This window comes from Lissotriton vulgaris, chromosome 1_1 (assembly GCF_964263255.1).
Source record: "Lissotriton vulgaris chromosome 1_1, aLisVul1.2, whole genome shotgun sequence".
Lineage (NCBI taxonomy): Eukaryota > Metazoa > Chordata > Amphibia > Caudata > Salamandridae > Lissotriton > Lissotriton vulgaris.
In genome coordinates, this window is record NC_141685.1 from 531,975,829 (window position 1) to 531,993,646 (window position 17,818).

General features: G+C 46.7%; 1 protein-coding gene across 1 annotated transcript in view; it reads right to left on the reverse strand.

The window, feature by feature from the left end:
- The window catches only part of HENMT1 (HEN methyltransferase 1), a 541,131-nt gene that overhangs the window by 75,457 nt on the left and 447,856 nt on the right, over window positions 1-17,818 (reverse strand). Inside the window, exon 6 of the mRNA XM_086936308.1 lies at window positions 12,064-12,241. Coding sequence (XP_086792434.1) covers window positions 12,064-12,241 — 178 coding nt within the window. The remainder of the gene's footprint in view (window positions 1-12,063; window positions 12,242-17,818) is intronic.

Here is a 17,818-nt window from a genome sequence, read left to right on the forward strand (position 1 = left end):
TAAAGAAGACATTGGCAAACTAGCCACTAGGAAGGTCACTACTTTAGTGAATAAATGTTTTCCGACCTATTTTTTGTTTGATGCAGATTAAATGGATTACACATAGTACACTCTGGTTCAAGCGAGGAAGGGCCAGTTTGGATATAATTTCCCAAAAGAAAAATATAGGTAATCTAGATTCAATACTATTCATAGGAACTTACTGTTGAGTAGATATAAGGTAGATATCAGCCCTCAAGGGAAATATCATCATAATTTTGTAATCTAATAGCAGTGGAGCTATATCATTTATGAATTGTGTCAACTTGTTTCCCAAACTCTGAAGTTGAAAGAGAGATGTATATATATTTTTAGTTAATTTTTAGTGTGTCACACTATTCACAAAAACTCATTTTGCAAATGTCTCCCACAGAGCACTTTTGTATGAAAGAAAGATTGGATACTCACTTCACCTGTAGGGTCACAGTGTTGTTCATATTCAAAGGTCTTAGAATCATAGCCTGTTTACATCAGCAACTTATGATTAATTAACAAATTATTGAATATTTTGTATCAGGAGGCACAAACTCTAGATAATATATTTCTCTTACTTTCTAGTATTCAAGAAAAATCCCGAAGAAGGCATTTGACAAAACGTGCTGGTGGTATTCTGCAAATCACTACCAGTGGTTTCTTTTCTACAATTTATCAACAAATCTTTTCTGCATATTGCTTTTTAATTACATCAAATGTGAAGAATAATCTGCTATTTACTGTGAATTCTAAAAGTTATCAAATAATTATCAATGAAATATAAGGCACAATGTGCAACCATTCATGTATTGAAGTAAATGGTGTATAAATTGCTTTTATATGTATTTTTATATGAACAAATTATAAAACTAAAATACTGAAAATAAAAATATTTTTCTAAATTGATAGGTACAATGTTGGTGATGTATCAAATATATCTATAGTTTGTGCACCACCTTTTTCAGAAGTAGCACTGAGCCTGGTGCTTTTCCACTTTACAAAACAATTGTCTTTCCCTGATAGGGCGTTTATCTTTCTTTCAGGGGCCCGCACATTTTCCAAAGCTACTTGGCGCTCTGTTCATACTTTCACCCGCCATTACTGATTGGACTCTGTTTCTCAGGCGGATGCCAGAGTTGGGCAAACCTCTCTGAGGAATTTGTTCACTTAATGTCATGTTAAGATGCTCGGTCATGTATTTTTTATTTGCTCATCCGGGAGGTAGTAGGTATGGGCTTTCTACTCTATTCAGTGCTTATAACTATTGAGGAGTATCCCCTGAAAAAGAAGGATTAGTACTTACCTGTAATCCTAGGTCTCTTCCAGGGGTATACTCATCAAAGTCATAAGCAACCCTCCCTCCTCCCCGGATGAGCATTTTTAGTATATTTGTTAATGATTGCATCTGTTGCTACAAGTTAGTACACCGTAAAAAGGAACTGACCTAACTGTCACCTGAGGTGCATGATGGGAGCAGAGGGGCTCCTGGAGGTTTTAAGAGGCACGGTGTCCAAGTTCTTGGAAGCCTTGAAGGCAAGGTGCCAGTTTTTAACTGTACTGTGATTTTTATTCACCTATGCAGCCTTTAGGCCACATGCATTCTATTACCTGCTTTTCTCTATGAAAATAAAAGTTTTCTTGTATGACACTATTACAGTGTATGTTTTCTATTACAGTATTTATGTGTAATACTACTTTTATGCAAGACAAGCCTATGTAATTTTCGCATGTTGCCCTATGCAAATATGTTAGGCTGCATATTTATGGTTATTATATACATGTATATATATATATATATATGTATGAATAAATATGTATGTCGTGGTTGTTGTCCACCTTTAAGTAGCACGCGACCAGCAGCTTGATTTATGTGTAGGTAAGGACGGGGATCAGCTTGCAGATGCCGCTCCGTTGTGGATTTGCCTGGCGCGTTTCGAAGCTCCATATGCTTCTCTTCAGAGGCTTTAACGGAAGCAGTGTGCGCAATCGCTGACCCACTTCCCCACTGTGTATTATGGGAAGTGTAGTGCGGAGAGCACACAATCACGTCCTGTATGGACCCGCAAGTGGGCCCGTCCACGTTCCTGTATACAGCTGCTATTTCACTTTCGTGACCCCCAGGAGTTACGGGGTGGTGCATACTCCGAGGCTGGACGGCTGCGTATTAATTGTCGCTCCAAAAGTTGTCCACCTTTAAGTAGCACGTGACCAGCAGCTTGATTTATGTGTAGGTAAGGACGGGGATCCGCTTGCAGATGCCGCTCCGTAGTGGATTTGCCTGACGCGTTTCGAACAACATATGCTTCTCTTCAGAGGCTTTAACGGAAGCGGTGTGCGCAATCGCTGACCCACTTCTCCACTGTGTATTATGGGAAGTGTAGTGCGGAGAGCACACAATCACGTCTTGTATGGAAACGCGTAGGGCAGATCCATTACGGAGCGCCATCTGCAAGCGGATTCCCGTCCACACCTGCACATATATCAAGCTGCTGCTCGTGTGCTACTCAAAGGTGGACAACCTTGGAGCGATAATTTACATGCGGCCGCCCGGCCGCAGAGTATGCACCACCCCGCTATCCTTGGGGGTCACGGCAGTGAAGCAGCAGCCGTACATGGAATCGAGGACGGGCACCCTTTGGGAGGTCCATACAGGACTTGATTTGTGCTTTCCGCACAACACTTCCCATAATACACAGTCTCATTTGAGCCTCCCATTGGTGGGTGTGTCATATGGAAAATGGAGAAGTGGGTTAGCGGTCGCGCACGCCGCTTACGTTAAAGCCCCTGAAGAGAAGCATATGGTGCTTCGAAACGAGTCAGGCAGATCCATTACGGAACGGCATCTGCAAGCGGATTCCCGTCCTCACCTGCATATAAATAAAGCTGCTGCTTGTGTGCTACTTAAAGGTGGACAACCTTGGAGCGATAATTTACATGCGGCCGTCCAGCCGCAGAGTATGCACCACCCCGCTATCCTTGGAGGTCACGACAGTGAAGCAGCTGCTGTACATGGAATCGAGGACGGGCACTCTTGCGGGGTCCATACAGGACTTGATTTGTGCTTTCGGCACCACACTTCCCATAATACATAGTCTCATTTGAGCCTCCCATTGGTGGGTGTGTCATATGGAAAATGGAGAAGTGGGTTAGCGGTCACGCACGCCGCTTACGTTAAAGCCCCTGAAGAGAAGCATATGGAGCTCTGAAACGCGTCGGGCAGATCCATTATGGAGCGGAATCTGCAAGCGGATTCCCGTCCTCGCCTGCACATAAATCAAGCTGCTGCTCGTGTGCTACTCAAAGGTGGACAACCTTGGAGCCATAATTTACATGCCGCCGTCCAGCCACAGAGTATGCACCACCTCGCTATCCTCGGGGGTCACGGCAGTGAAGCAGCAGCCGTACATGGAATTGAGGACGGGCACTCTTGCGGGGTCCATATAGGACTTGATTTGTGCTTTCGGCACCACACTTCCCATAATACACAGTCTCATTTGAGCCTTCATTAGGGAGCAGCACCTGCAAGCGGATTCCCGTCCTCACCTGCACATAAATCAAGCTGCTGCTTGTGTGCTACTCAAAGGTGGACAACCTTGGAGCGATTATTTTTATATATATATATATATATATATATATATATATATATATATATATATACACACACATATATATATATATATATATATTCACTTAAAAAACATAGGTATCAGGTCATATATAGTTATGAATTAGCATTTAAAAAACCATTGAAATTGCTCCTATATAGTTAGTTGTACTAACTATATTTCGCACACCCGCAATCCACTGCTGATGATGTCACATATTACATCATTCATGACATGGTCAGTGACATCACAGATGAGATCACTAATGACATCTCGGTAGAACCAAGGCACAAGAAAGCAGTGAAACAAAGGTGCACAACACGCAAAGGGGGAAGGGTAGAAGCACCCTGACCCCCTAGGCCTGCTCATGGGGTCCCACAAGGCCCCCCCAGAAAACAAAATTCTGGAAAATCACGGGGGTACACGTACCGTACGGTAAGCTTACTGTAAAGCTTACTGTACTCTGTACGGTGCGCGTACCCCCGCGATTTTCCAGAAAAAAAAATTGGGGGCCTTGTGGGACCCCCTGAGCAGGCCTAGGGGGTCAGGGTGCTTCTACCCTGCCCCCTTTTTGAGTTCTACACGTTTGTTTTTCTGCTTTCAGTCTACCGAGGCACAAGATGGCTGCCAACAATTTCTGTTTTAGAGTGTTGACAGACAGTGGCAGCCAATCAGCATGCAGCTCATACTCGGGAAGGTACAGAGTACAGTAAGCTTACAGTGCACTAACGGTGTCCCACCCATAGATATATAATTTGGAAAAAATTCAATTTTCTCAACAACTACTGGAGCGATTTTCACCAAATATAAAAAAGGCACTACTGCATACCAGTTCCTACCATTTTGCAAAGTTTGGTGTTATTCCATTCAGCCGTTCGGCTGTGGCCGTGTCTAAAGGTCCTATGGAAAATTGCACTGGGCTACATTTCACATAAAAAAATTCAAAAACTACTGGAGGGATTTACACCAAACATAAAAAAGGCACTGCTGCATACTAGTCCCTACATTTTTGCCAAATCTGGTGTAATTCCGTTCAGCCGTTCGAGCTGTAGCCTTGTCAGAATGTCCCTATGGAAATTAACATGGAGAAACACGTTTTGGGACCCCCCTTTTTTCTCGGCCCCCGCTTGACGAATCCCCCTGACACTTTCAGGGAAGGAGCAGAGCGCAGGGAGGCAAATTTAAGGAAAATTACAGGTAGATCCCTCAATCGGCGCCAAAGTTATTCCCAATAGAATGTTCGTCATTTCCTATGGTAACTAGGTCCTCCTAACTATAAATACCTACTGGCGACCGCCAGTAGGATATATATATATATAGATATATGTTTCCACAAACCTCCAAGAATCTCCAGAAGTAAAAAAGGACGGCACTCCAAATCAACGTTTTTACCAAGATGGTTTATTGGCAGACCCCCCTGCCCCCTCGACAAACGCGTTTCACCTTCCTCAGATATATATATAGATATATATATATATATAGATATAGATATAGATATATATATATATTCGACATCCGCCCTCCAGCAACGCGAAAGGAAGGAGCCCTGGCAAACTATACACCCACTTCCCTTACAAAGAAATGGAAAGTTTGCATCTCTGCAGCCTATCTTATTTTTCACCTTATTCATTTTCCGCTCAATCAACACATCATCCACAAATACACACACCTACTTACTGCCTTTATTGGCTGGGCTTATCAATTATACTTCTTTAATTCAAATTCAAAGTGCAGGCCCTTTATTCAGCCTTTTTCGTAACTACTACCCATCAATAGCAGTGGGTAATTTCCACACTTCCGTCCTTTCTTGCGTCCTTACTACTGCACACTATGTGTAATTTATGCACTAGCTTGCTTCCTTAGATGTGCTACTCGTTTCTCTTGCTCCCACTGCGGAATCCAACACTCTATCTGTGTAATGAGCTGGAAATCCAAAGATTCTGACAAGGCAGTGGGTAGTTTGTGTGTCTCCACCCTTTCTTATTTTTCACCTTTTTCATCTTCCACTCAATCAACACATCATCCACACATACACACAACTACTTGCTGCATACCTTAGCTGTGATTATCAACTATTCTTCTATTTGATATTCCTATTCAAAGTGCAGGCCTTTATCGAACATTTTTATTGTAACAAGTACCCCAGCCGAAGACATTGTAAATTTGCTCACTTGCTCCCTTTCTTGGTTGGGGTTATGAATTATTCTTCAATTTCATATTTTGATTGAAACTCAAGGCCTTTTATCGAGCCTTTTTGTTGTAACTACTGTTGCAGGAATTCTGCTCCTACACAGAACTGTGCATAAAGACTTAGGACCTCAATGAATTACGGTGTACCAAAACCCACCTTAGTACCCAAACCCCCTACCAGATTAGCAATAGGTGGCTCATTGGTTCTTCGTCACAGACTTCAGGAGGCAAGTCAAAAGGCCTCAACTGCCGCCGCTCAATCTCCACACATGTAAGTGGAGACTGGACAGGTTCGGGTGGAGGACCGTCCTCTGCTGCTGCGACAGAAGGTCCTCCTGAAGAGGCAGACGAATCGGGGGGGATCGACAGACATGCTGAGTAGCTCGGGGTACCAGAGTCTTCGTGCCCAGTCCGGAGCCACAAGGATGACTTGGGCCCGGTCGCGCTTGATCCTCTTCAGCACTCTGGGCAGAAGTGGTATAGGCGGAAAAGTGTACAACAGACCGCAGCTCCACTCGCGACGAAAAGCATCTCCGAGCGTGTGCCGCCTTGGAAATTCCAACGCGCAGAACTGATGACATTGTGCGTTCTATTCTGTGGCGAATATATCTAACCAAGGCTCTCCCCACTGCTGAAAGAGGCCTTGCGCCACGTCCGAGTTCAGACGCCATTCGTGATCCATCATGCACTGACGGCTGAGTTTGTCCGCCTTGGCGTTCAGGGAACCTGCCAGGTGTTGAACCACCAGGGTCACGACCTGATGTTCCAGCCACTCCCAAAGGCACAGAGCCTCCTGGCATAGGGTCCAAGACCCCACCCCGCCCTGTTTGTTGCAGTACCACATGGCGGTGGTGTTGTCCCTGAACACCTGCACTACACTTCCCCGGACAGAGGGGAGGAATGCCTTCAGTGCAAGCCGGATCGCCCGCAGCTCCAGAAGGTTGATGTGGAGCTGGGATTCCGCCGGAGACCAGAGGCCTCTGATCTCCGCCTCTCCCATGTGGCCCCCCAGCCCTGGAGGAACGCTTCAGTCACAACTACGTGCTCCGGCTGGGGTAGGGAGAGGGATCTGCTGCTGACCCAATCGCGGTCCATGAGCCACCACTGCAACTGTCTTGCAGTGCCCTCCGAGATCAAGACATGGTCAGACAAGTTGCCCTGATGCTGGGCCCACTGAAACTTCAGGTCCCACTGCAGAGCCCGCATCCGCCACCTGGCGTGATGCACCAGAAGGATGCAGGAGGCCATCAGACCCAGAAGCCACAGCGTCAACCTGACCGAGACTTGGGATAACGGCTGAAAGATCGGTCTCAGAGCCTGAATATCCTGAACCCGCTGTTTGGGAGGATAAACCCGAAACTGCGCCGAGTCGAGAACCGTTCCGATGAAGAGGAGCTTCTGAGAGGGACACATGTGTGACTTCGGCACATTGATGGAGAACCCCATCAGGTGCAGGAGGTCGGCCGTAGTCTGGAGGTGGCTGATGACTGTCTGGGGCGAGCCCGCCTTCAACAACCAGTCGTCGAGGTAGGGGGAAGACTGAAACCTCCAACCTGAACTGATGGGCTGCGACCACCGCCATCACTTTCGTGAACACCTGTGGGGTGCTGGTAAGGTCGAAGGGGAGCACTTTGGCACGTCTATGGGGAACCCCAGCGAGTGCTGGAGGTGGGCCGTAGTCTGGAGGTGGGAGACGACTATCTGGGGCGAGCCCGCCTTCAACAACCAGTCATCGAGATAGGGGAAGACTGAAACCCCTGATCTGCGCAGATGAGCTGCGACCACCGCCATCACTTTCGTGAACACCCGAGGGGCACTGGGGAGGCCAAAGGTGAGCACGGTAAACTGAAAGTGCTCGTGGCCTACCGTGAACTGCAGGTAGCGCCGGTGGGCCGGCAGGACCGGGATGTGGAAATAGGTGTCCTGCAAGTTCAACGCTACCATCTAGTCTACAGGGTCTAGGGCAGTCAGGACCTGAGCTAAAGTAAGCATCTTTAACTTCTCCTTCCGGAGGAAGCCGTTGACGCTCCGGAGGTCCAAGATAGGGCGTAGGCCTCCTTTGCCCTTCTTGGGTATCAGAAAGTAGTGGGAGTAGCAACAACGTCCTACTTCTCCCAGGAACGTGCTCGATGGCCCCCTTGGCCAAGAATGCCACCACTTCCTCCTGCAGAAGTTGCAAGTGATCCCCCGACATGCGGTGGTACTGCGGTGGCATGGCTGGAGGGGTTGCCTTGAAGGGGAGGGAGTAGCCCCTTTGGAAGATTTGCAGCACCCACCTGTCTGACGTGAGGAGTGGAGTAGGTGATGGTGGACCCTGCCCTCCACTGGCGTTGAATGGGCTGAAAGCTCGGACCAGGAAGGCTTTGAGGCAGATGCTGCGGGAGTGGATGTGGACTGACCTTGCTGTTGTCCTCCGGCACCACCACACCGGTTACCACGTCCACGTAGAGGTTGGTTCTGCGGCCTGTGGCTGTACGAACGCGTGGGGGCATCCCTTCCTTGGCCACAAAAGGGGCAAAAAGCAGAAGCCTGCTGGTGCCAGCCAGACAGGCCGAAGAACTTGGCCATAGCCCTGGAGTCCTTGAAATGCTCAAGCGCACTGTCTGCTTTGTCGCCAAAAAGGCCACGGCCATCAAAGGGCATGTCCATGAGCGTGGCCTGGACATCCCCTGAAAAATTGGCGGACCTCAGCCAGGCGTGGCAACGGATCGCCACCGTTGTGTAAATCGCTCTGCCCAGTGAGTCCGTGGTGTCAAGTCCACATCTGATGGAGTAGCGTGCTGCATCCCGCCCCTCGGCAAGTGCCTGGGCGAGCTGTGCCTGGGCCTCCTCCGGACACTTGGGCAGCACGTCCGCAACGATGTTCCACAAAGAGTGGGTGTAACGGCCCAAAAGGCAAGCAGTGTTGATAGACCGCAACCCCAAACTCAATGAGAACAGTTTCTTCCCAAACTGATCAAACCTTTTGGATTCCTGTTCTGGAGGAGCAGTCGGGAATGCGGATTGTGATGTAGAGGCCTGGATCACAAGGCTCTCAACGGTGGGGTGAACGGACAGAAAGTGTTGGTCGCCCTGAGCCGGGTGGTGGCATCGGGCCACGTTCCTATCCACAGAGGGCTTGGACAAAGTGTCCATCAGAACATCCGTGAGGGCTTCATTAAACGGCAGCAGAGGCTCTGAAGAGCTTACTGGCGGCTGGAGCACTTCGTGAGGAGATTAGTCCTCACGGCCGCAGCAGGGAGCTCAAGAGCCAAGGCCTTGGCTGCCCTGCACAACACCACACCTTAAGTGGCACCCTCCTCCATAGCCAAGGAGGGAGGAGAGAAGAATCCAGTGTCAGGCGATGTGTCCAGACCACTGGTCTCCCCCAACTAACCTGCCCAGTCCTGACTCCACTTCAGACCCCTCCCAGTCCTCCCCTTCATCTGTGTCCTGATACACAGGCAGGAATGACGGAGCCGGGTCATATGTTAATTGCTCACCCACCGACACCGGAGACGGTGTCGTTCCGATCCCTGACCGGGGCTTAAACTGCGGACGGTGTCGTCCGACGACGGAGCCGGGAGCGACACCATCGGGGTCGGCGCCAGCGGAGGAGTCCTGAGGTCAACTGGCGTCGACCAGGATCCAGGCCTGGATCATTCGGGCCCTGCGGCGTCGGGACCGAAGTCAATGAAGGTGCCTGGGCCGAAGCCGCCGGCCCGCTAGGGCCCCTAGTCAGGTCCGCTGGGCCCAAAGGCGCGCCGACAGGCCTCGATAGAGGGAAGTGCATCTTCATAGCCACAAGGAAATCACGTATCTCCTCCAGCATCGCGTGCAGCCCAGGGACCGGAGGGTATAGGGCCGGATGTGGCGGCTCCGTCAGAGCCGCGCAGGCGTTGCCGCCCGAACCCTCAGCCGCATAGCATGAGCGGAGTCGGAAGAGCAATGTTGCTTCTTCGACTTCTTTTTAGAGTGCCTCGACTTACCGGAGAACTTGGAGCCCGACGAGTGGTGATGGCTCGACGAGCGAAGACTACTACGGCTCCGCGACCGGTCCCTCGACTTCCTCCACGACCAGGACCTGAAGCAGCACGGAGCCGACTGAAGGATCTTGAGAAGCTTACGGGACCGCGCTCCCGCCTAGCTTTCAAGGTGAAGGCCCGGCAGTCGGGCATGACTTGTCGTTGTGGTCGGCCCCGAGGCAGTAGACACCGATGGTGGGGGTCGGTCACCGACATCAGGCGGTGACAGGCATTGCCCGGCTTGAAGCCAGGCATCACTACGGCACCAGGAGTCGAAGTCAACTCGAAAAGAGATCCAAAACAGATCAAAAAGGTTAGTCTAAAATGACTAGAAGTACTACTCTTCCCGGATCTGCGCTTGCTGGCGCGGAAAAAAGAAGAACTGACGTCAGCGAGCGTGGGTGGTGTCTAAGTACTCCGACTACGTCATCCAGGCGATCACGACGCCGACGATGGATGTGGAGCCGCAGACGACGCCTACCGACGCGCTGGGGTACTGCTGACGAAAACTTTCCGTATCCAGTCTGACGCCTGGGGACATTCTAAGGTAAGGAATCTAACACTAACCTGTTTCTTTCAGATAACAATGTTACATCACTGAAGTCATAGGGATTGTGAAAAATCTAACCTTCACACAAAGAACAAGTGTAACAAATGTATTCAGCAGGAGCGAGGTGAGAGTGTAGTATGCAGCTGGTGCATTTTGGAGCACTAAGTCGCAAGTATTTTACAAAAGTATTGTGTGGCAGCGCACTGTGATTTAGACAGGCCATTTTCCATCGAAATGGTCACTAAATGTGTAAAGACATACAGTTTTACTGATAAAACTATTTAGCACATAAATTATAGTTGGGTTTTAGTGAATATTTATCATTTGCACTTCTCCAAGCACAGTGTCTTGATTTGTTTTGATCCTATTAAAATCTTTGTTTGCATCACACTTCAGAACTTAAAACAAAATGTGGTTCACTTCTGCTTTCCTAACAGCTGAAATATGCGTACAGTTTATTTACAGGTATTTAAATGTTGTTGTGCGTTACAAAAAATTACACCCTACACTACAGCCTTTCGTTTCACACTCCATGTACCCTATGAACATTGTCACTAAGTTCACTTTAAAAACTTCTTTCTTTGCAGTCAGAGAAAGACAAAAAAAATCAAGCCCGATGTTAATGAATGAGCAGCAATTTGTCAAACGCATCCTGACATTTGAACTTTGTCTTTGAAGCAGAGCAAATGTGACAAGTCAATTATAAAATTTAAAGGAATCTTTATTTAAAGCAGGGCTTTCGCGGTACACAAACAAAGCGGCTTGGGTTGTGATCTACAGTTTGGGAAGTGGCACTATAGAGGAGGCTTACCAACACATATATAAAGAAAGAAAATAAAGATCAATGTGAAACAGTATAACTCTTTGCTGGCAGGGTTTCGCGTTTAAAATGTTTATTTTCACAAGCTGGCTAATTCATTGGTAGACGCTTGCATCAAGGATGGGCCTGCAAGGGTGTGACTGTCAGGTGTACTTCTTATTGTGCAAGTTCTTGTATTGACCAACACTGAAATAAATCAAAAATGCTGTGTTATCCCCACATTTAACATTTTTATTTGTTTAGTGAAGGTCAATATTCTGCAAATGAATTCAGCACTGTGAACTTACAGAAAATAATTCACAGTTAAGACGTCTTTTCTGTGAACTACGACCTTTGAAATAAACCTGGAGGCAAAAATTCAATAAGAAGTTTTACCCATGTAATTATAATGATATGTGTTATTTTTTTACGTTACTATATATAGATATAGAAATATATACATATAAACGTCTCGGTGAAAACCAGAGAGTAGAGAGCTGTCAATGCGTAACTAGGTAATAGGGCTCTAAGAAGGCTTGTATGTAGCAACATAGGGACTGGGTTGAGCAGAGGAATTCTGTTTTAAGCCATCATCTGCTTATCCACTTATATCGTTTTTTAAGTTGAATACTTGTTCATACCGAAAAAGGGCACTTTGCTTCAGAAATTAAGAGAATATGCCTTTAAATTTCGTATTTAATGAGAAGATCCAATTGATGCAAAATGTCTCAAATAGAATGAGGCTGTACTCAAACAATATTTCATTTAAAAGAAAGTCTTGCACCGTTTGCATGTACAGGGCTGCTACTAGAATCATTGTACGAAGAGAGAAGCTCTTTGCAATACTAATTCCTCCACACAAACGTAGTCTGCAAAGTATGTAGGCCTGTCCCAACAACTTACAGTTTCGTAGACATGTTGTGTGTCTCTCTTTTTTTTAACCATCTCATCAGTCTCCAAGTAATTCCTCACAAAGATAGCTATTTGAGTACAAAATCCAATGTCTCCAGCGTCTGCGGGTGGTGCTCCTACACCACTAAATTCCACTGTGTAATTATATCGATCAGCAGCATTCGAAGACCTACAATCAAAGCTCGGGGAATTTAGAGGATGCTGTCTTAATGTAACATTTTAGATATTAACAGGTGAGAAAAATAAATACAATAATGGAGGTCAAACTTGACTTTACAAATAAAACTGGTCATTAAACTTACAGAAGCATACAGGGCATAGCAAACAAGGGAAAAGAGGATTCAAGTAAATAAAAGACAAGAGTTTGGCGGACCTTTGGATGCTGGTTGGTATGGGAAACATCATTTACCACGAAGGCATTACCACTACTCACGTTTACCACGTGACACTTACCACGCAGGGTGCCTTCCACGCAGGGTTCCTTCCACGACGTCTTTACCACGGGCTAGGGGGGAGACGTGGTATTCCTTGAAGTCGATCAGCGTGGGCATGAGGGGGCAGAGGGAGGGGGGGGGCTCGGAGGGGAGCTTGGGGGGGCTGGGGGGGGGGTCTCCCCCCCCCAAAAAAAACAAGCAGATTAGTTTAACAAAAAAAACGGGAAAAAAATTAAAAGAAAGAGGAAAGAGCCTCCCCCAAAGACGTGCCGTGTACGTCAAAAAAACAGTCCTTTTTTTATTTCGGTGTACGTGTTTTGACGTTTGTTTCAAAGGAGGATGGAAGTAAGGGCTCGAGGAGAAAGACGTGCAGGTAAGACGTTTCTACTCGTAGACAAATGCAACGTTGTAAATACCAGCGTGGTAAAGCCACTTGCGAGGTAAAATTCGCGTGGTAAAGCCATGCGTGGTAACTGAAGTCGTGGTATAATCATATAACCGTTGGTATTGTTGTAAAATAATGTTCAAGAAGGTTCCATATGACTGAACCTAACAATATGAGGTTAGCAGAACAGATAATAGTTACCCAGTCAGAAAGTAAAACACTGGAGCACACTGCTCTCCACTGGGGACCTGAATGCAGGCCTGCATCATAGGTATGCTTACATGCCGCCTCTCCACAGCTTCAGTTTCTTTCTGCACAGGATAAAAAGAACAGTGAAGCCTAGAGCCTGGTGGTTTGTCGGGAGAATTTGAATATCTTATTTAACTGGATAAGTAATTAGGGGCCTGATGTACAAACTTATTTTGCAGTCACAAATGCGATTTGCAAAACAGATGCCTTGGAAACCGCAAAATAGGTTTTAACTATGTATTAATCCCATTTTATAAGTCAGTAGACTTTTACCGACTTCTAAATGAACTGCTTAATTGTAGATCCATGCCAAAGCATGCAACAGAAATCGCCATGCTACTACAAGATAACGCTCCTGGTGTGCTATTCCTTACGGAAACTTGGTGTGTACCTAGCTCAGACCCAGAAGTAGTTTAAGCACTTCACCTGGGCTATCTAATCCAGCGCGTCGATAGAATAGGTAGCAACGGGGGAGGGATCGCCATTATATACAAAGACCACCTAGTTTGTCGCACTCTGGGCAGCCCATTCTCAGATTGCGAAAATGCTAATTTTTCCATCACGCTCACCCCCTCAGTTACATTTGTTGGTATTCTCCTCTATCGCCCCCCGGGAGCCCTGGGATAATTCTGCAGCTCGTTCCTGGAATCAGTGGTATACTTAGCTAGTACTTCCTCTAATTTCAACCTTCTAGGAGACTTCAATTTGCATTTCGATAGCCCCCAAGACACAATAGCCAACAACCTTTCCCGCGACCTTGCAGCATATGAGATGCTGCTAAAAGTCCACCAAGCTACTCACACTAAAGGGCACCTCCTGGACCCAATTTTCTCAAATAATACAGAGCTGAAAGGAGAGAAACCTGTCCCCCTTCCCTGGTCGGACCACTTCCTAATCCCCTTCGAATGGCAGTCAGTGTCTCCCTGCCCGACTGTGCTAATTTCCCGTACCCAAGCCCGTCAATGGCCGAAATTAAGTACAGAGGATTGGACACAGGAGCAGCAAACCACCATACCTCTGCATCACCCTGACCCCATAACAGCCAATCGAGAGTTCAACACATGGATTGAGAACTCATTAGACAAAGTACTTCCCATAAGACCCATTACACAAAAAGCAGAATATGGAGGAAAGACTTCTTAACGGATAAGAAATCTGACAACGACAAAGCTGCACTTAAAACGGCACAGGCATCCTACTATGAAGAAAAAATATCATCCTCCTCCAATGCACCCAAAGAAATCTTCAAGATCATAAAAAAACTCACGAAAGTCCCAGACCCTCCCCTGGCTCCCGACCCCTCAGGCCGTCGTCGTGAGGAGCTAGCGTATTTTTTCTCCACAAAGATTCAGCTTATACTGAACGCCCTCCCACCGGCCGACAATGAACACCTCACCGGACAGAACAAATCAGAACCCCAGAACAATGCCCCCAAGATTGAACCCTTCATCCCACTTACGGAGGAACTCCCCCCCACCAATATTTAACATAAACAAGAGCGGTTCCCCGCTAGACCCGGCCTAGTTTCACATTCTAAAGACCGCCAGGCCTATTCTAATGCTTCCCATTATCAATCTAATTGACACCTCTCTTGAGTCGGGCTTAGTCCCCCAGGACTGGAAGATCGCAATGATTAGAGCCCTACTGAAGAAACCCCAACTAGATCCCATGGAGTTTGCCAACTAGCGGCCCATCTCCCTCCTCCCTGGCATCAGTAATGTTGCGGAAAGACGAGACGCCCACGGGTATTCGCCGCGCTCTACAAATGTCAATAAATAAATAAATAAATAAACTCTCTGCCTACCTTGAAACCCATAAACTACTACATTACTCTCAGACGGGATTTCGTCCAAGCCAGGGCATGGAGACTGCACTGATGGCGGTGGTGGAGGAGTCCAGAAAGATCTTGGACACCGGAGGTTTACAGCCATCCTCCTCCTAGACCTCAGCGCAGCGTTCCCTGATGCACCAGCTCGAAAGACTGGGAGTAACAGGAAGGGCCCTTTCCTGGTTGGAGTCATTCCTCGAAGGAAGATATTTCCAGGTGTTTGAAGGTAGCACCCACTCACACCCACTACCTCTGCAATGTGGGGTTCCCCTGGGCGCCTCCCTGAGCCCTACCCTTTTTAACGTGTACATGTCCCCACTGGCTGAAATAGTCTCACCCTTTGGCATCCAACTTTTTAGCTATGCTGACGACACGCAGGTAGTGGTGGCACTGAACCAGGTAGAGCAGGACCCCACAAACCTGAGCTCCTGTCTTAAAGAAGTCGCCAGTTGGATGAGTGCGTCACATCTTAAACTCAATAGCGAGAAGACGGAGCTCATGCTGCTGGGTAACCAAGCAACCTTCAACCCACAAACGCTGTGGCCATCATGCATGGGGCCTGCCCACAATCCCTAAAAATTAAATAAAGAGCTTGGGCGTCTGGCTTGACAACAAGCTTACCTTTAGAGTCCAAGTCAGAAAAACAGCTGCTTCGACCTGCTGAGGTCAACACGCAAGATACTGCCCCTCTTACCCCAGAGCTAAAAACAAATCCTAATCCAAGCTCTCATTTTGTCGAGATTGGACTATGGAAATGCCCTCTATTTAGGAGCCCCCACCACAGCGATTCGCAAACTGCAGGTGGTACAAAATGCTGCAGCGAGACTACTTACAGGCACTAACAACCACTCCTCAGCCAAACCAGCCCTGAAAACACTCCACTGGCTCACGATGAAAGAGCAAATTCATTTTAAAGCTCTGTGCATCACTCACAAAAACCTACAGGGAAAAGGTCCCTCCATCCTCAATAACCTCATCAAACCTCATAAATCATGCAGGAGCCTATGCTCCAATGATCTACATCTGGCCAAGGTCCTCAGAATCAGGAAGTCCCGCACCGGAGGACGTCTCTTCTCCTACAACGCCTCTTAACTTTGGAACTCCCTGCCTATCTCCAGCCGCCAGGAAGTCAACCACCTATCATTCCACAAACAACTGAAAACATGGCTCTTCCCATAAAACTTCACCTGTCCCTAACCGCACGTCCGCAGCGCTGGGATGCCCCCGGGTAGCCATGCACTATATAAGAGCTTATACAATACAATATACAATGAGATTGCGAATGTATACAATGCAATTTGGAAGCATATTGTTATAGGCGTCCCTTCCAAATTGTGAGTCAGTTTGTGATGTATTAATGTATTGCGAACATAATGTGGTTGTAAATCATTGGAAAATGACTGACTCCCGAGTTTGGGTGGAAAGCCATTCACAAAAGGGAGGGGCACAGAGTGGCAAAATACCCTAGGAGTACACAAAATTCCAACGTGTTTCGCCACTGTGGATTATATAGCCATCTATCCAGGGGTGATTTTGGAGACAACTATTTATTAGCTAGGTCAACAAATTAAAAATAATTCAACACCATAGGTTTATTTCTTTTTATAGAAAATGACACTATGTGTTGTTTACCCACTTCAGGTGACAGTGGTATGCTATAAGGTTGAGCATAATGACCCCATGCACTCATGTACGCACTCTGATTGAAAGAACACAGATGCACATATCCAGTTACTGAACAAACATTTCGCCCCTTAAAATCAGATTTCGTTGCACCAAAGTGGAGGAGCTCTACTGTATGCTCCACAGACAGCATGCAAACCTAGCTTGTTTTTGCACAACGATGCTACCAGAAAGGTATTATTGTAATACCTGATGAGGACAGACCTGATGAAGAAGTGTCACTGCCACTCTAACCCCAACAGGTAGTAGAAATAGCTGCAGTAGGAAGACAATATAGGGCTGAAATCACACACCACCAATACTGAAGTAAGAAGCAAATTTTAGTTTTAAAAATATGTTTTTCTACTTTACATAGTTGTAAACAAAATAGATAATATATATATCGATATGTAATATATACAGAAAAAAGAAAGCATAACTTACTGGAAATATCGACATTTGTTTTCTAAAACGTCCAATACAATAACGAAATTCACATCATGGTTGTTCATTGTGTCTAGCGTCGTTTGGATCCAATTTGGACACCTGAAAACATACGTTTTTAACTGTTCTGCACTACGAGACCTTGTTCGCAAAAATGTTTTTGTTTCCGACATAGATGCACTACTAATTGTGAAAGCTACTTCACTTCTCTGTGCAGGAGTACTGATATTGCTGTTGGTAATTTGAATATTTGAAGTGTCTGCAGTGCGCCGGTCATCTGCACCATTCCTTAAGCAACATCGCTGCTGCAGTGTGACATTTTATTTTGAATGTTCATTCTGCGCCGTCATAGTGGTGCTAGATGTGAGTCATCTACAGCAGTAGTGGCTGGTGACATTTGAAAGTGGCTGTGCGTAAATGTTCAGGGTGAGTGCCCAGCGGCGAGCAAGCATAGCGATGGAGCCTGATAGTTATAGGAGGGTTTGTGGAAGGGGGGGGGGGATTCTCCCCCCCAAGGAAATGTTGGGAAATAGTTAACAAATGGTGAATTTTCAAGCATATTTGAGAAAGCAAGAAGGTTAATGTAGCAATTGTTAAAGTGGGGAACGTAAAATACTGTTCTGTGATCTGCATATTACACGTTCTTTGCAGCAGGCATATTAACACTCTGTGCTACCTTAGATGAGTCAAAACTGCCACTATACAAAAACTGCGATCTCTCCAGGAGGAACATTAATCACTTTT